Source organism: Corvus hawaiiensis, chromosome Z (genome assembly GCF_020740725.1).
Source record: "Corvus hawaiiensis isolate bCorHaw1 chromosome Z, bCorHaw1.pri.cur, whole genome shotgun sequence".
Lineage (NCBI taxonomy): Eukaryota > Metazoa > Chordata > Aves > Passeriformes > Corvidae > Corvus > Corvus hawaiiensis.
In genome coordinates, this window is record NC_063255.1 from 30,556,309 (window position 1) to 30,575,813 (window position 19,505).

General features: G+C 38.9%; 1 protein-coding gene across 7 annotated transcripts in view; it reads left to right on the forward strand.

Annotated features, from left to right (window-relative positions):
• Positions 1–12,408, forward strand: part of RNF38 (ring finger protein 38) — a 104,091-nt gene extending 91,683 nt beyond the window's left edge. For 6 of the 7 annotated variants that reach the window (XM_048290529.1, XM_048290533.1, XM_048290531.1 and 3 more), the window contains 5 exons: positions 1,690–1,796; positions 3,326–3,410; positions 4,881–5,002; positions 5,324–5,423; positions 10,455–12,408. In XM_048290529.1, coding sequence (XP_048146486.1) covers positions 1,690–1,796; positions 3,326–3,410; positions 4,881–5,002; positions 5,324–5,423; positions 10,455–10,517 — 477 coding nt within the window. In that variant the 3' untranslated portion in view covers positions 10,518–12,408. The remainder of the gene's footprint in view (positions 1–1,689; positions 1,797–3,325; positions 3,411–4,880; positions 5,003–5,323; positions 5,424–10,454) is intronic. The other variant, XM_048290530.1, reaches the window with a different exon arrangement.
• The last annotated feature ends 7,097 nt before the right edge of the window (positions 12,409–19,505 follow it).

Consider the following 19,505-nt stretch of genomic DNA (forward strand, 5'->3'; position numbering starts at 1 on the left):
GTCAGACTTCCTTCATTTTTAAGTTCAGTTGTTAAAATAGGTAGGGAACATAATACCATTTTCTGCAGATAGTAGCATGTGTCCTCTCTGATGCTTCAGCTCCATGTTGTTTATTGCTAAGGAGTAGAATAGAGACTTACTACAAGTAACCACGTGGCCTTTTATAAAGTAATACTAAATCTTTATAAAGCTTTATTTGCATTAACGTTAGAATGGAATAGCTGCATTTCTGATTCTTTTTCATTCGGTGAACACAACAGTTTCTAATTATGTTTTTGGATTTCAGAATTCGCAAAGCAGTAAAATTAGTATTTGTTATGCCTAGTTTAAGACTTCAACCAAAAGGAACCTGGCTCTTTTGCATTGTGTTTATATTCATAAGTTAATTTTATGTATGACTGTGGCTACCTAATCATAATGTAAAATTAGGGAATTTTAGGTTAGTCATTGGGGTTGTTGGGGTTTGGTGCTTTCCAGTTTCAAACATGTAAGAAGAAAAACGTGTTTGTAAAGACTTAGGGTCTTTGTTTCAAAAATAAGGTCTGAAGGCCCTCAAATATGAATTCAATAGAGATACATGAATTTCAGTTGTAGAAAATACAAAACAATTTTTAGTAAAAGATGACAGAAAGTGCCCTGATTTATCCATGGAATGAATGCATTGAAGCTTTAGTATTGAGTGTCTCTCTAGGTGTGGTCAGCTGCAGAAACTGTACTGATTAAACTTTCCACATACACTTGAAAGGCTTTAAGCCTAAATGTAAATATATACCACTGCTTAAAAGTTAGAGGTTTTTTAAAGATATTTTTAAAAAATTCTCATTTTAAAGAATTTTTTAAGGGCTTCTTTACTCAACTGCTTGTGTGGAAGCCTGCATAATAGCCCTTGGGCTTTTATATTTACAACAGGCTCAGCAGTTCATGTCCTGTTTCCCAAACTATACTGACTGTAGACCAAAACACAAGAACTTCCAAGGAGTTCTGTTGTGTATTACTACTTTTTGCACAGGTTGGTCTGATTGTGTATTATAGATGGGAATAGTAATTTCAAATTGAGGCTGAGATTCTTTTGGATTTTAGCAGAGGCTGCATTTTTTAAATAATGCTTTACTGAAAGTGGATTTCATTATTGAGGGTGGAGATTAAGGATAGAAAATGTTGAATCGTGGGCTCACAGACTGGAAGGCTGGAAGGGTGATCATCTGGTCAAGCAGGGCCACCTAAAACCGTGTGTCCAGGACTACGTCCAGCCAGCTTTTGAGTATCTCCAGAAAGGGAGACTCCACCATCTCCTTAGGCAACCTGTGCCAGTGCTCAGTCACCCTCAGAGTAAAGAAGTGTTTGCTGATATTCAGATGAAGCCTCCTGTGTTTCAGTCTGTGCCCAATGTCTCTGGTCCTGCCACTGGGCACCACTGAAAAGAGCCTGGCTCAATCTTCTTTGCACCCTCCCTTCAGGTATTTATATACTTTCATAAGATCCCCCCCCAAGCCTTCTCTTCTCCAGGCTGAACAGGCTCAGCTCTCTCAGCCTTTTCTCACATGTGAGATGCTCCAGACCCATCTTAGTGACCCTTTGTTGGACTCTCTCCAGTATGTCCATGTCTGTCTTGTGCTGGGGAGCCCAAAACTGGACACAAGTTCCAGTTCCACAAGTTTCAGTTGAAGCTTATTTTCTTCTTTCTTGCAGCCTTACCCACCTTTTATGCCTCGAAGACTCACAGGGCGCAGCAGATACCGATCACAGCAGCCAATACCACCACACCCTTACCATCCCAGCCTATTACCTTATGTGCTGTAAGTGAAAAGTACATTTGCTTCCATGTAGGCTATTAAGAAGGCAGCAAGCATCTTGGCACTTCCTATGGTTGGACTCTACCAGAGACCAGGCATATTTCACCTGCCTCGGAGGAAAACTTCCATTTCTGTGTAAACTTTTCAGCCTGTTTTGAATGACCTACACCACTGAGCAAGATAAAATACAAGTGAACAGTTTTTGTCCAGTGTAGTTTTGCAGGTATTTTGAGGCACAGTAGCCTCTGGTTTCTGAACTCTTGGTAAAGTCTTCAACAGATTTTAAATCATAGTTCTGTGATACTCTTACAGAGGCATGGTTACACCGTAGGATCACATTGTAGGAGTCTTCACTTATGGAATAAATTAATTTGGTTTGGTTCTTACTTACAAAATACAAGGGTGGGAGCTTCTGTGATGTGTTACTCTTTATTGGCTGAAGTGCTACTCTGTCACAGCTGTCACATTTCTGTTCTGCTTCTGATTAGCTGTTTCTGGAAAAGATGTGGAACAATTAACATTTAGGAATTATCTGTAGTGTGTTATGGTAGACTCTCTGGAAGAGTTTGGGTTTATGACATGAGATGTATTATCTTCTAATGTTCTGTATTGGAAGTAAGAATTAAATGTTTGGAAAACAAAGATTAAGTTTCTGGTGGCAAAGGTGACATTGACAAGGAAATGATCAAACACTGACACCAGATCTGTAGTTTCTCTGTGCGCAGTGTCAGACGTGGCATGAAAATGGCACCAGAAATCTGATTCAGCAAAGTTGTTCAGCTTTGCATCTTGCAGTCTGAGAGTAATGTCATAGCTTCTTGCCTATTCATTGTGGACATGATGTGGCACAGTAATTCCTGATTCTACTATATTAGTGCTTTGAATTTGTCATTTCCGTGTGTGTGGATGAAGTTTTGACCCATTGTACTGTCTTGGGGGGTAAAAATACAAGCAGAAAAACATCTCTCTGATCTCTCAGTTTGAAGGGGTTCGGCTTTAACCAACATCACAGTACATGAGAAAATGAATTTGTGCTTGCCTTCAGTATGGAAGTTTGTCCAGTAGCAAACCCTATTTATCTTCATCGTGTATTTTAGGCTTGCAGAACTTGAAAGACTTTTGTGTTGGAGACCTAAATGAACTTAGCATTCCTCTTTGATGGTCTTTTATCCACTTAAAGAAATACATTTAAAACCAGAATGTCAATTTTTTGTCAGTTTTAGTTCTCCATAGTGTGTGGTAATTAAGACATTAGTTTTTGTAATAAAGCTGAGCTTGGTTAAAAGTACCAAGTGAAATGTGCATGCAGTTAAAAAGTCAGCACTCCCAATATCAGAAAGTAGCAGAAAAAGCTTTTTCTGTGACTCTTTCACTTCAAATGTCTGTTCTTGACTTCAAACGTAACATTTTTGCCAGTTCTGAGAACATGTTGACTAGAGAGGCATCAGAAAGGTTACTTTACCTCTGCCAGATGTTTCTGTGCTTTCCTTCAGCATGATGCTGAACCTTATCCTTGTTTGCTCTCGTGGTAGATCAATGCTCCCAGTTCCACCGGCAGTTGGACCAGCTTTCAGCTTTGAGTTGGATGTGGAAGATGGAGAGGTAGAAAACTATGAGGTTGGTGTGTGAACTACAACTACCTTTAAAGAACAGATGTTAGCTCAAGCAATAGATAAAATTTTATTATATTTTGCTTTTAATCCTTGTTTGTCTTTCAAATAAATGTGATGACTGTGAAGACAGAATCCAGAAACAGTCCTTCCACATTCTTTTTGTAAAACTGGATACTAGAGTGTTTAGCTTTCTTTCTTGTCTATTGCTCTTCCCCAGAATTCACCTTTCCAGGCTAGTAATCATTAAATTGTTCAACTTTTATGTTCTACATGCTACTCTTCTCCTTTCAAAATTTAATTGATTTTAAATACCAGACAGAAGTGAAACACTTTCAAAAAGGGTAAGTTACTGGTTTTATGAGTGTAACTTTCAGAATAGTTTTAATATCATAGGATTAATTAATCTAAATGTAATGTTTATAAAACTGCCTTACTGCCTGTTCTTCTTGCCGTCAGAAGGGGATGGTAATTCACATCTAGAGATGCAGAACCCTCTTAAATACCCTAGATAATTATGGGGCTGTTCCAACTGTTGTTTCTTTGCTGGTTCTGAAGCTAATGGATTCCATTTGATTTCTCTTGAGTTAGTCATCATTAACCCTGATTTTTGCATCTCTTTGCCTGTGCTCCCCTTAAGATCTCTGTGTAGTTGTACATCTTCAGTTTAACAATGAGCACTTCTGTAATAACTTCTGTGGTGGTTCAAAAGAAGCAATGTCTTCTGAGAATTTGGGCCCTAGTTTCAGCAGTGTAAGAAATCAGTACCATTTGCAGCTTTCACAGGGTCTTCTCTGTGCATTGATTCTGTATCACACGTTTCCTAGGCCCCTCATGAAGGAGTGTGAGTTAAATACATGACAGACTGCAAATTATATACATGGAAGGATTTTAGTTGCAGTGCTTGGCTTACAGAAAATTAACATAAAAATTAGCAGCCAAAAAAAGCACTTAAAGTTTGATAGTATGTATTTGTTTTCCAGATTGAGGATAAGATCTCCATATTTTAATTCAACTAGCCCTCAATGTGGAGTGGAAATCATAAACTGTCCCATTAAATTTATGATTTCTCTCACAAGACCAGACTCAAATATTCTTACGAAGGAAATTAGTTGACAATTTTTTTCTGGTTTACCAGCATTGTTCATTTCATAGCAGGGTGAGGGGATCCCTCAGAAGCAAATTACTTACTGAGCTATACATGCAGTCACAGTAGTAATTGGAAATTGGGTCCTTGGAGTGGGTTTTGAAATCCCAAAGATAATACGTTAAATAATTACAAAGATGGTTAAGTTCGAAAGGACTTTCCAAGGAGCTTGTACTGTATGGGAGAACTAAAGTTCTAAATATTTCTTAATAGAAGGGTGTTTTGTACTACCAGCTGGGGTAGTAAGATGTGATGGCGGTCCCAACACCAACAGAACCAGAGCCTGTTTGATCAGTGAATTTTTAAATGTCTAGTTTCCATGTTTTGCAGGCACTGCTGAATTTGGCGGAACGTCTGGGAGAAGCCAAACCACGGGGATTAACAAAAGCAGACATTGAGCAGCTTCCATCCTACAGGTTCAATCCAAACAATCACCAATCAGAGCAGACACTGTAAGTATATTGGTCTCTTTCAAAGATCCATGATTTAGATGGTTTGATTTTCATTTCTTTAACTTGCAGTCACAGCTAGGTCAGAAGAGCAAGAATACGTGCTTTGCCAGGTGAAAGCACAGTAAATAAGAAAAGCAACAAAACACCCATAAAACCCCACAGAGTCAATTCTCAGTTTCCATTGTCAGATGTCAATCACTGTAGCTACTGAAGGAGTAAAATAGCTGCTGTGTTGCAATCATACCTGTAAAGTTTTGTATGGAATTGCATATTTGTTGTTCTTACATAGCAGATACATTTAAACTTCATTCTGTTTTTTAGATGTGTGGTGTGCATGTGTGATTTTGAGTCAAGGCAGCTACTTAGAGTCTTACCTTGTAACCACGAGTTCCATGCCAAGTGTGTTGATAAATGGCTGAAGGTAAGGAAAAATCCTATCTCAGATGAAATTGATTATGTAGTTTTATAGGAGAGGGTGGGGATATTTTGCTGTTGCACTTCATTTCACCTTGTTTCATGTTTCTGATACTAAGAAATGCCAGCAGAGTGGAAGCACTGCTTAGATAGGATATTATTCTAATAATTGACAAAGATTGTTTCTTCATAATCTTTGGCACAAGGGAAAATGAATGTGAATACAATTATTTTCATGGACAGCTCTTGCTGTGTTTTCCATTTGCTTAAAACAATAACTGTGCATTAGAGTAATACATGACATTAGAGAATACTTGAAAAAAAGTAAATAATATAGGAGGTATGACATAGATGATGATGGTGGCTTCAACTGTTACATAGCTTGTCTGGCAAGAATGAGTACCGACACGTTTCCTTCCCCACTTTGCTATTAATGTTAGTTTCTGGGGCAAATAAAGTGGGTTACATGTGTATGTTTATGTGTATGCATATACACAAAAATGTAATACATACAAATAGAAATTATAGTTTTTCAAAATTATTTACCCATCTAAGAGAATCTGAACAAAAAAGAAAAGCTCAAGAATCAGGGCAGCCCAGTAAGAGCATAGGTGAAATAGCAGCTGTGCAGAAGGTGAGAAGAACAAGAAATACAAGTAAATTATGGCAGACATTTCTACCAGCTGCATTTAGCCAGATCTACTTTCAGCAAGATATTGATTACCATCTTGCCTCAGTTTTTTTACTATTTTATTCTATTTAGCTTTAATCTATTTAGTCTGTTGTGCAGAACATTGGAAAACTGCAATGATACTATGTTGATATGGTCCTTAGAGAATTACAGATGCTGTTTGTTGTTTTGAAAAAAGAAATAAAAACCCCTTGCCTTTATGGCATCATGTCTTAGGCAAGTGCTGAAATGTGCAGAGAATGAAAAAATCAAATTAATATTGATGGTATTTTTTTTGCTAACAAGATATGAAGAATAACGAGAAGGATTTGAAAGGTGGGATATGAAATTGCCGTTTGGCTACAGTATCCATGGTAGTCTATGTCTAAAGCTTCTACAAAATCTAGGGCCAGTGAAACTATTTCTACAGCAATGCTCAGAATTTTTGGTAGAAGTGGTCCAAAAATATCCGAATTCACGTACGTGCTCAAGAATCAGCAAGAGGAACTAAATACCTGGTTGTTATATCGTCATATTAAAACCCACATGCACACACCCCACATAATATTAGCAGTTTCTCTCTGCTAGATGTATGCAGTTTTATTCTCTTACTACAAATTAAGAGTAGACTCTTTATGTATCAAAGTTGTGTTCTTCAGCATCCCCTCCTCTTCTTGAGCAGCGTTCACACTGCATGTGTCAACGTCATTGCATGAAACTCTCTAACTCAATTGTGGTGTGGAAAGTGAGTATCCAGGGATAGTATTATCTAAAGAAAATATCATTTGACCCAGCCTGTGACATAGTGGATGCTATAAGTTTATTATGTGGACTTTTTTAAAGATAGCTCTTTTCAGGCTATTGATGCAAAAAAAAAATATACTTCTGATTCATAGAACCCCTGATCTGCAGATTTCTGGAAGTTAGAAGAACATGTCAGGAAAGTATGATGCATGCTTGTCTTGTTCTTAATGCTCTTTCTTACCTGACATCTCACTCAGGAATCAGACAAGTATGTCGAGTTAAGCTTTTTTGGGACTCAGTGTAGTATGTTTAAAGTTAAGAGTTAGTCCTTTCAATGGCAATAGCATTTGGAACCGCAAAGTGAAAAAAGTAGATTTAGTTTAGTCTGTTTTCAAAATCATAGTGTACTATTCTAGCGGTGAAATAGTTTTGCTGATGTTCTTGTCCCATTTTAGAAACTGCATTTTCTAACAGATCTTCACATGTGGTATTTTGTAAAGGTTGTGTTCAGAATGAGGTGCAAGATACACAATCAAAATCTAGGGAGGTGCAGTTAAACCTACTAAAACTTGCATTGACATCATTATTCCAGAGCTGAGTACAAAGTAAGATAGACAAGGTTAAACCATCCTAGTGTAGGATGAATAAGGCAATACTTTTACACCATGTGAGTTCAGTTACAGTGGTACAAAGATGGTATATGGAAATAAAGATTATTTTGCTTGCAAGCTGTACCGAATTACCTGTAACACCAGTCTATTTTAGTTAAGCCTCTGCCTAAACTTGGTTACAGTTAATAAGCCAACATCTGGGAGTGATAATAACTGGGAAAGTATTCTGTGCTTTGGTTTTGCTTCTGTTCATTCATCTATGAATTTGAAAACCTTTTTAAATGTATCTTGATTGTATAATTATGTCCACATCCACTTAATTCACCTCATCCAGTCAACATCATGTTCATAAATTCTGCAAGGGAAGGTTAAGATTGTGGCTTTCAGCACTTGTACTGTTGTTCCACAAGATAGAAAAAGAAGAAAATTACTGGTTTGTTGCTATTTTTTACCAATTTAATCTCATTTTTTTGAAGAGAGTATTTGCTATCTAGGACTATTTCTAGAACTATGGAGTCAAATTGATTCTAAGTTTCATTGTATGTCACTTTAGTGAAAGATCTAAGTAAAAAGTTAGTGATTCAATCTCATTACTTTAAAAAATACTCTTCTTGGGCTGCCTGTTGGTGATGATGGAGGAGTAAAGAAACTATCTAAAAAAAGTTTTGTGGCTTGTATGCATGGATAATTGACAGTACTATCTTCTTAGGTAGTTTGAGCAAGTAAGAGGAAATGTTCTATAACAATGCATTTGGTTGCCCACTTTAGCTAAAATACTTCCCTATTTAAGCAAGGTTGAAGTCTTAAGGAGAGAAGATGTAATACAGTGGAGGAAACAACAGAATTAAAAAGAGGGATGTTATCCTTTTATTTTTTGTAGTATTCCTAATTCTCATATTTCACAGTATTTGGCTGCTTCTTACCCTATATCCTCTAGTCAAATATGAATACATGAGAAATGTGTTCTTCTATAAAACAAAAGTCATCATTCCAAAGGAGAGCTTGACACCATGACCTGTGTTCAGCCTGAAGGCTTAGAACAACCTTAAAAGGACAATTTGCCTTTATATTTAGCAGTCTAATAGGAAATGCTGTATTATATATGAGAAAAGACAAACTGTAACTATACTTCAGCTTATTTCTGATGGACTAACACCAAAGTAGTGCAATGGTTTTTAGAGGATTCTAGTAGTCCTATAGTTTCATTATTCTAAATGCAGTTCATTTTAACTATAAATTTCTATTAAAAATATAAGACAGTAAATCCATTTATTGTGCAGCACTCTCTAGTTACAGTACAAAATTAAGTCTGCCTGGAAGAGTGGCAAGTTAGAAGGTCAATATTACAATATTATGTCCCCCTTACTCCTCTTTTGGCATGAAAGAGTCATGTTAAATGCCAGGAAGGGAAAAATAATTTCATGAAAGACACAAGAATGTGACTAAATTTAAAGCACATGTTCATGTAGGATCTTGAAAAGTTCCTTGAAAAGCAGTGGTGTGGTGTCCATAAGTATTCATTTTATCCTGGCACAGTAGATCTATTTCTGCAGTTCCTATCAGGAAATTACTCCTACTGAATGCTGTTCTGTGGTGCAAGTGGTTGTTACTTCATTATCAATCTAAGTGAATAGCTCCTGATTCATTAATCCACTGAATGTTGAATAACACGCCTTTTTATTTTAAACATTATATTAGCCAGATTATATTTAAAATCATGCACATGAAATGACCAGGTAAGGACATTTTGAAGTATATTTTGAAACTGCTAGTGAAAGAGAGAGAAATAAAATCTTAATTTATACTCCAATCCATGATTTACAAAAATTAAAATTAAAAAATTAGGGACAATGGTAACAGTTGACAGCAGGAAAATTGACAGGAAAAATAAACCTTCACTTTAACTTCCATTACTGAATAATGTTTTTCAGTAATAAATAACGTATTACTTTCATTGGATTAGTTATTGTTTGGATTTAAAATATTTGATAAAGAATTCTGGCCTACAGAGTCATATTTCTTGATGCTCTTTGCTTGTATTTTCATTGAAAAATCTGGTTTCCTTAGAAGACTTGCTGTAGACAGTGGTTGGTCCTGCAGTTTTGGTGGCTATGAAATAGAGAATTTGGGACAGGGAAGAGTTCTCTTCACTCTTCCCCTTACAAGGGAAGTATTGACTCACAGATGTTACATAATTGTCTGGGGATTTTTCTCATCATTTGCTAAAATTAGCCATTATTTGAAAAGGGGAATGAGAAAGCAGAAATATTTTCCCCGTAGCTTAAGAAATACTACTTCTTATCTGTCTTACTTTTTAAGGAAGCTATAAAAGTAAACAAGTCACAGGACTTAATTTTCAGTGTGTGCTTTACTGAAGAGCTAAATCTAGACCTGCTGGTGTGTGTTACTTGAATACCTGCTTGGTCAGGTCATCTTCTCTTTCTTTGTATTTCTTTTTTTTATTCCCCTTCCCCTTTACTAAAACCCCCTCCCTTTTTCCCTGGTTTGCTTTCAGCTTTGACCAAATCTGTATGATGATTTTGTGTGACGATAACGGAATAAACAAAGTATGATGTCATTCCTGATCGGTAGGGTTTGTGATAACATGACATCTTCACACAAGATGTTTATTTGCAGCCCAAGATGTCTCAATTTGTTTTGGTGGCTTTCTCTACAGCATACAGTACAGGTTGTTAGTTCCACCCATCTGACTGCAATATACTGTAACTGTGAATCTGCATTAATAAAACCACCATCACTTAGCTAGAGCCTAATTTGTTGTCTTCCTTTGTCTTAAAAGATAAAAGGCACAATTACTTTTTGTAAATGTAATTTTGAATTGGCAAACTCACCACACCAAACATAACAAAACAAACTAAGAAAAGGCCTAAGCACATCTGTCTTCTCTTGAATTGGTCTTCAGTGGTCATAGATGTCAGTGTCACATACACATTACATTGTATTTGTCAGTCTTAACCCTCTTTAACCCTCTTTTGTTTTTCTGGTTTTACAGGCGAATCGTACCTGCCCGATTTGTAGAGCTGATGCCTCAGAAGTGCATCGTGATTCAGAATGACCAATCTAAGAGCACAAATCTGGTTTGGGTGTTTCTCGTTGCCTGTATATATGAACTCTCTATTGAACTTATCTACCCTTGTGGCTTCCAGCCTACCCTTTACACAAAAGGGTCAGTGGACCTTACTTTGCACTGTGTGACTTAATCAATTATAAAGCTTATAACTAGTCTTCACAGTTATGGGATTGTTATACTAACAAGTGTGAGTGGAACTCCAAAGATTTTTTTTTTTTTTTTTAGCTTAATTTTGTGTGTGCACTAACATTCCCTGGGTTTTGTGTGATCATTCCGAGTATTGCTGCGAGATTACTGTGGATGTGATCTTTTAGCATGTGCTTTTATATAAAAGAAAAAGAAAAAAAAAAAGTGGTAGCTCCAAACAATATAGCAATCTACCTTATATAGAGCCTTCAGATACTGTGAGTGGGGATGAACGGTGTGAGTGTGAGAGGCTGTGAGAGGGTGAGTGAAGTGTGCTTGTGACAGGGTGTGCGTGCGTGTTTGAGAACCTATATACCAGCATGTACTGAGAACGTATGTGTGTAGTAATAATTATGCTGCAATGTATAATCTTGTGTGTTATTTAAACAGTACTAGTACTGTACACTGGTTCCTTTCCTTGTGTTTGCAGTTGCACACTGAATGCGATGGGTGCAGCAATTACAGACATTTAGTATTTCCTCCCCAACGTACTTACAGGTATAAAGACCTTTCTACCTACTGCTACTCAAACAGCTGTTACGCTTCCCCTTCATTGGAGGCTTTAAGTGTGTACCACTAAAGAATGCATTGATTGTTCATACATGAGTAACCTTGGGGGTTTTATCATATGTTACAAAGTCTGGATTTTTTAATGGCTGATTTCCAAGTTATTTTATCAATATAGAGTTGCAATATCGCATTTAGCAATATTAATGTTTTCAATTGCTAATATGAATATCAATATTTTTCTGTTTTCCTTTTAAATTTTTCTAGCTGGGTTTACCAGTTGTGTGTTTCTTCCATGAAAGGAAGCAGAAAGTACACTGAGGGTGTCCTGGTTTTGTGAAACAGCTCTTAACTTTTGGCCATTGTACTTGCTAAGGACATCATCTTTTAGCTTATAAACACTGGCTTTAATCACATACATTCTTTGTCATCTACAAGGAAGTTTGTATGTAACTAAAATAACTTGTAAAAGGTTACAATTTTATTCCTGCAACTTCATGAATAAAATACAATTTTTAGCATTTTCTTAGAGAAGTAGAATTTCATATTTTTTTCACCATATCTCAAGAGGAGGTAGGTTTTGGTCATTAACTGCAGAACTCAGTTGCCCTGATGCTGCTTCTTTCCCTTCCTTATTTCATGATGAGTGTAATAGGAAGAAGGGACTCCCTTGGTTTTTGCAATCAAGTTTCCAGAGTACTCCACTATAGGAGAAATTTGGAATACTTTCCAGAACAGTGCTGTGAAATAGAGGGGATAATGTCTATTCAAGTGCTCTGAATAGTATTTTATTTGGGCCATTGAAAAAAATTAGCTTTCTTTTTAACATTCACACTGTTAACATCTCTGATACATTCTAGCAAAATATTTAGGTCTGCATATACCACAGTTACTAAAAGGATGCACTTTTTGCAATTAAACTCTTTTCATAAATTCAGTGTCATTACTTTGGTTGCAGCACCACAAGTGGCACAATTACCAGTATTGCTGCAACTTGCTGCCAGTCTCAGCTTTAAGTTTCTTCTTTATCATTTCTGATGCTTTTGTATGCTGCTATGCTTTAGTATCAGTTAAAATTTCAAACAGTGTTAGATGTTCTCCATGCTGGTTTTTCTCTTTGAACATTCTACAGACCAGTCACAGCTCTTTGTGCAGCTAAATAAAAGCACAATTTTGCCCTGTTTCAGATGTTTTTCCGTCTGTTTAGTTATGCTGATGCCTTTTCCTGGTCTTAAAATCAAGAGCCAAACACGGTTAGAAGGGAAGAAGGAATTTTACCTTGCTGTTTATTTTAAGGATCCTTAGGTGCGCTGAAAGTGCACATCCAGGTCGAATGCACCGCAATGCACACCGCAATGCCCCCCCCCAAAGATCAGGTATAACATTATAGGTCTTACTAATTAGCATATCTATCAAAAATTCCCCAATGAGAGGCTTGAATGAGCCCCCCTCCCCAAGGAACCTTCCCCTGGATGGTTCTATCCCCAAGGAACCTTCCCCTGGATGGTTCTATCTTAGTTTACAGAATGTGATCTGGAGAGGACCTTGGGGTCTGGGGCACACTAACCCTTACTTATGAGGCTTCTAAAATGTTTAGTCTCCTAGCTGGACAGACAAGTCCAAGAATGTAGGCAAAAAGCACTAAGAATACAGAAGTTGTAAAAAGGTATAACAGGGGTATAAAAGAAAAGGCAAAAAAATCTTCATGGCATCAATGCAGATAGTTCTCAAAAACAGTGAAGCTTTCCATACCTATCCTTACTTAGGAACACTGAATAAATAAAAATCCACTTCAAAATATTAGAATTTCTTTCTCCTCTCTTCCAGTGGAGTTAAAGAATAGGCTTTTCACAATAGCGCCTAGCAGGTTAAATTACATTTAATAAAATTTATTTTTTTAACAAATAAATCATGTTGTTTAAAAAGCGTATGCCACATATGTCTTACAAAACTTAGCCTCTTTTATATAACTGCAAAAGAAAAAAAAATTCCTTGTGTACAGATTTAAAAATGACTAACATTTCTGTGTTTAGTATTCAGTTCAAAGCATGGAAAAGGGTACTTTTTCTAAACTTGATACAAGTGAACAAGACACATCCTTCTGAAGCCAAGAGAAAGTAGTTCTCTTTCTGGAACTAGAGGAATGTCCCTTTTCCCCCTACTAAAATTCAGTGAGACAGTGGGAGATCTAGGAGATTGAGGGTCTAAGTTGGTAGAATCCTGCAATTAATTGTTGCACTCTTATGGCTCATCTCTTCTGGAATGGTTCTTTGGTTTGCATGGATGAATGTGGACTTGCTTCCCGTGGTTAGTGTGTACAAACAGCACACGTGCTTATGTTCTCAATCAGCTCAGACAAGCTACAACCACATCGTCTGTGGTGGCTGTCAAGGGCAGGGGATTTCTGTTCAGCTCTTAACTGCCATGTCTTATGCACAGCTGCCATGGTGCCTGACAGCACCTGAATTCAGCAACACTTCTTTTATGTTCATTGCCTTTCTGCCATCCACTGATTCTTTTTTCTCCAAAAAACAAACAAAAACATCCAACCTCTAATATGTTTGCTTTATCATATTGGCACTGCTGTGTTTTCTTTGCATAAACTGTCAATTTAATTTGACGTCTTAGTGGATATCAAGGCCTACAGATAATTCCAGTGTCTCATTTTTTGGCTTTCTTTAGAAGAAGAAGTAAGGCCATGTGTTGTATGTCATTATGTACAGGGTCTTGAATGTGACTTCAGAGCTGTTAATACAATGCATAATACTTGGGATGAGATTTACCAACTGTTTTAATTGTAGAAAACAGTTTCAACTGAGTTATCTTTGGGCCTTTGTAAAAGCTGTGGTTTTTTCCTTTGGTACATTGTTACCTCATTTTGCTACTTGTGTTTCAGACTTGCTAATTATTATGAAAGCTTATGGTTTTTGTTGGAATCATTTTGTTAAGTGTTTTCTTTAAATCATATGCTATTGTATCATTTAACATGTAGTTTTAAATGTATTATAAATATCTGTAACCAAATCATTTGAAGGCTTGATAAATTTTTAACAAAATTTGTACATTTTTTATGAGAGTTACTAGTAATGCTTTACTAGGTAGTGCAATGAATTTTTATTTTTAATCCCTGTGCCCAATTTTGGAGTTGAGAGAGTTGTTCAGTAATAAATGTATGATGTACACTTACACAATTTTGTCCTGTTCTTTCTCTGAGGGATGTATTGTTTTCTTTTGTTACTGGGCATATTTCTGTGCATGATCATGCAAATTGAAATAATATTGGCAACAGCCACTTGTGTTGTAGGGGGACATTCTGCCCCCTTAACTGTAGCACACAACTTTTTTTTTTTAATCTTATGTTGAGCATAAGAAACTGATATGAAATCCTGTACCATATTTTTAAGAATGTGAGAACTCAAAGTACTCAAAGCCTTGCCTAAAAGGACAGCGTTCTAAAGATCTTACTTTGCCAGAAAAAATTTGCAGGGATGAAGGCTCTCCTTAGCTGTACTATTGGCACTATGTATCAGCTGAAGATGTGTTAACTTTTGCAGTGCCCTAACAGTAGTAAATGATGCATCCTGAGTTATAATGGGTTTTATTAGCCAGGGTCACATGAGGAACTGGTTGTGAAACAAAACAAAACAAAAAACTTGCGTGATTTTGGTTTTAAGATAATGCAAACTAAGTTGACAGGTGTAGTTACTTAAGAGGTTTTCATTTGCACAGGACATTTAATAGCTGCATCAATAGCAGGCGTTCTTGGTACTCAGACATATTTGAAGATTCATTTGTGCTTTTGAGAATCCTTATGCAGGTTTACACACATAACTTTTGGATTTGGGAGACACTGGAAAAGAGAAAGGTGTCAATCTGTGAGCTCGGATACTTGCAAAGCCACATTTTTTGCACTCAAGTATTTTGCAGAGCAGCTTCCAGGATCATCAGTAGTTTGGCCATGACTAGGCTGAAGAGCAGAGTTGCCCTCCTCCTCTTTCCTGATCTGCTCTCTGCTCCCACCCTCTTTGTGTCACAGCATCTCACTCTCTTGCTTAGCCTGTGCAGTGTCTGTCTTTGCTGGTCCTGTGTTACCACTGCTTGTGAGTCTCCTGGTGTTCTCGATAATTAGCTGGCAAATCAGCTTTCTGTTGCTAAGTTCTAGTAAATCATATCTCTGCCACCAGATACTGCATCCTATGTACTCTTCTGTGGTTCTTTTTTCTTGTCTTGCTTTCAACTACTGGCTACAGCTCTGGTTTCTCCATCTTGTGTGTCTGCTGTAACCTTCCTTCCCCCACAGCTCACAGTGTGGCGCGCATGACCGTGTGACTTTCAGGTGTGGTGTTTCCTTGCAACTGATCCTTGATTTGCATGCCCACAGTGCTTATCAACTGATTCAGGAATGACAGCTTGTTTAAGAACAGATGGAGTTCCTCATTTCTTATTTTGTCTTACATGTGCAGTAGATGGGCTTGGCTTTTCAGGAGCAGTGGCACTGCTGCAGCTTTTGTCCAATTCTAGCCTTTGCTAACCTTGGTAGGTTTAGATGGCTTTATTTAATGGCATAAGGATCTTCCCTTATCCATGATTCTTAGAGGAACTGGGGTACACTTCCAGTTCAACTGCCCTTGTCCTTATGGGGGAGTTCAACTTGCCAGAAATCAACTGGGAGCATCACACAGCTGGTACAGCCCAGGTTGTAACATTCTTAAAAAACCTTGGTGACAGCTTTGTCAAAGCTAAGGGAGTGGTTGGGAAAGATTCACTCCTTGCTGTGCTGCTTGTCAGCAGAGAGGATCTCGTGAGCAGGGATTGGCATCCGTCTTTGCCATACTGACCACGAAGCAGTTGAATTTAAAATCTCTGTTGATGGGAGGGAAAATGCCAGCAAAACTTCAGCTCTAGACTGCTGAGGGAACTAGTAAGTAAAATCTCTGGGAAAATGTTCAGGCAGATGCTGGGGTCCATCAGTGCTGGTCCCTTTTTAAACATCACTTCCTAAGGGCACAGGAGCAGGCAATTCCTCAATGTTGGAAGTCAGGCAGGTGAGGCAGGAGGCCAACTTGGCTGAGCAGCGATCTTCTCTTGGAAATAAGGCAAAAAAGGAAAGTGTCTGCCCAATGGAAGTAAGATCAGGTAACACGAGGAGAATGCAGAGATTCTGCTTTCCACTGTAGGGAGAAAATTTATGTGGCCAAAGCTCACCCAGAGTTGAAGCTGGCCGGAAACAGGGACAATAAAAACAGTCTTTTCAAATACATTAATGACAAAAGGCAGTGTAGAAATAGCATCAGCCCATTACAGGATGAGGAAAGTCACCTCACAAACAGGGACAGGGACAAGGCAGAGGTGTTTAATGCATTCTTTGACTCAGTCTTTAACATGGGTGATGGACCAAGGGGGTCTCAGTGCCCTGAGCTGGAGGACCATGACTATGAGAAAGATCAGCTCCCAGTTGACCCTCACATTGTGCAGGATCTGCTGCTCCAGCTGGATCCCTGCAGATCTATGGGGCCTGATGGGATTCATCCAGGAATCCTCAAAGAGTTGGCTGATACCATCACAAAGCCCCTCTCCATGCTTTTTGAGCAGTCTTGGGAATCTGGAGAGGTTCCAGCTGACTGGAAGCTGGTGACATCCTAATTTTCAAGGAAGACCCCGAAAACTACAGTGAAGTCTCACTTTGGTGGCCTGTAAAATTGTGGAAAAGATTTCTCTGGGAGTACTGAAAAACATCTGGAGGACAACCCAGTCATCAGTCACAGCCAGCACACCTTCCTGAGGGGAAGTCCTGCTTGTCAAACATGATTTCCTTCTACAACAAGGTAACTCACCTAGCTGACCAAGGGAAGCCAGGTGATGTAATCTTTTTGGGTTTCAGTAAAGTTTTCCATAGTGGCTCTCACAGTGTCCTTCTGGACAGAACAACACAGCTGGAAAAACACATCATGGGATGGGTGAGCAACTGGCTCACGGGTCAGGTGCAAAGGGTTACAGTGAATGGGGTGACATCAGACTGGCGACCTGTCCCTGCTGGGGTTTCACAGGGCTCCATCCTCAGCCCTGTGCTCTTCAACATCTTCATAAACCACTTGGACACAGGACTGGAAGGGGTACTAAGTAAGTTTGCCGACAACACTAAATTGGGAGGAGCTGTCTGCTCCCTCAGAGGCCTTGCAGAGAAACCTGGACAAATGAGAGAGCTGGGCAGTCACCAACTGTATGGAGTTCAATGAGGGAAGGTGCCAGATTCTGTGCCTGGGACAGGGCAACTGGGTGCGTGTATAGACTGGGGAGCGAGAGGCTGGAGAGCAGCTCATGGAATGAGAGTTGGGTGTCCTGGTTAGTGGCAAGTTGGACATGAGCCAGCAGTGCCCTGGCAGCCAGGAGGGCCACCCGTGTCCTGGGGTGCATCAGGCACAGCATCACCAGCCAGGCAAGGGAGGGGATTGTCCTGCTCTGCACTGGGGTGGCCTCACCTCGAGTGCTGGGGGCAGTTCTGTGTGCTACAATATAAAAAAGATGTTGAGCTGTTAAGAGTCCAAAGGAGGCCACGAGGATGGTGAAGGGCCTTGAGGGAAAGCCGTATGAGGAGTGGCTGAGGTCACTTGGTCTGTTCAGCCTGGAGGAGACTGAGGGGAGACCTCATTGTGGTTTTCAATATCCTCACAAGTGAACGGCAGACACCGATCTCTTCACCCTCGTGACCAGTGACATGACTTGAGGAAATGGCCTGAAGCTGAGTCAGGGGAGGTTTAGGTTGGATTATCAGAAAAGGTCCTTCACCCAGAGGGTGGTTTGCCACTGGAATGGGCTTTCCAAGGAAGTGGTCATGACGCCAAGCCTGGCAGAATTCAAGAAGGGTTAGGACAATACTCCTGGGTACATGGTGTGATTCTAGGGGATGGTGGCATGCTAGGCCAGGAGTTGGGCAGAATGATCATGATGGGTCCTTTTCAACTCAGCAAATTCTCTGAGTGTATGAATTACTGCACCCACAAAGCTCTGTGCTTTTTCAAACACACAAATAAAAATGTGAGCCATGAGTTCTGAAATACATATTCTGCCTAAAACAGTGTCACATGCTGGCTTTTTGCAGTGTATTGCACTGGGCCACTTAACACATCAGTATGTCCCAAAGTGCGGTTTCCAGCTGTGAAAGGATTCAGGTACCATCAGACTTCTACCTAGAACAAAATTTAGCAAATTTTCATTTTGGAATGGACATCTTGGAGAGGCTCATCCTGGCACCAGCAGAAGAGTCTGAAGTTAATGGTTGTGCAGATGCCCAAGCCAGCAAAGTCCTCCATGATAAATGTCCTGGGAGATACCTGACAAAGCTCCTCCATCTCACTGTTTCTTCCCATAGATTTGTGTTTGCAGGAGAATCATGTTCACCAAGCCATGCTTGCTAAGGTTTGGAGAATGTCTGATTTTTTTTGAGAGGCAGTTAAGGGAAGAATATGGAGAGAGAAATTAAGAAGCAATTCACAGCTCATTTGAGTTCTTGGGCCATCATATAGTCTTGTTCAAAACCTGAATATAAATCTGTGAGTTCAACAAGAGAAACAAGAAGGAACTGTACTCAAAACAAGGAATGGAAATCTTTTTTTCATGTGCAACAGACTAGTAACAAAATGAGGCACACAGACCATAATGTTTATATGGTCTACTATCTTAAAAATCCTTACCAAGTAGCTGTGATAGTTTTGCACAGTAATTAGAAATTATTTCTGTGAAAATTCTTAAAACAATCATGCTAATTGAAAGAAGTAATTATGCATACTGGTTCTGCTAAAACACATGCTTTTGCAATACCAAAAAGTAATGGTTCTCTTACAGCTTGCTCTTGCTCTGCAATTTCCTGACCTACGGTTGATCATAGACTATATCCCTTCTGCATACAGAGGTTATTGGTAGTCTATGCAACATATGCTTCCTTTCTACCTAAATCTAGTCCAACATGCAAAGCCAGGAGCACTTTGGGCCTGTACGATTTCATTTTGCTTGGCCTTACGACATTTTGCTTTATCTCCTCTTTCTGAAGAGCCAGGCCAAATTAAAAAAATGGTTACTGCAAACTGCTTGTCATCTTCCTCTGGACACTGTACTAGTTTGAAAACAAACCAGTGGGAGGCACAAAGTCAGAATAACAATTTAATGGGGAAATAAAAAAAAGAGGCAGAAAACACTGGTTCAAACTGACAGAGTCAGGATACAACCCGACACCCTGTTAGTCAGGGTGGTGCTAGCAGTCCGGTAAGATGGTGGCTGCAGTCC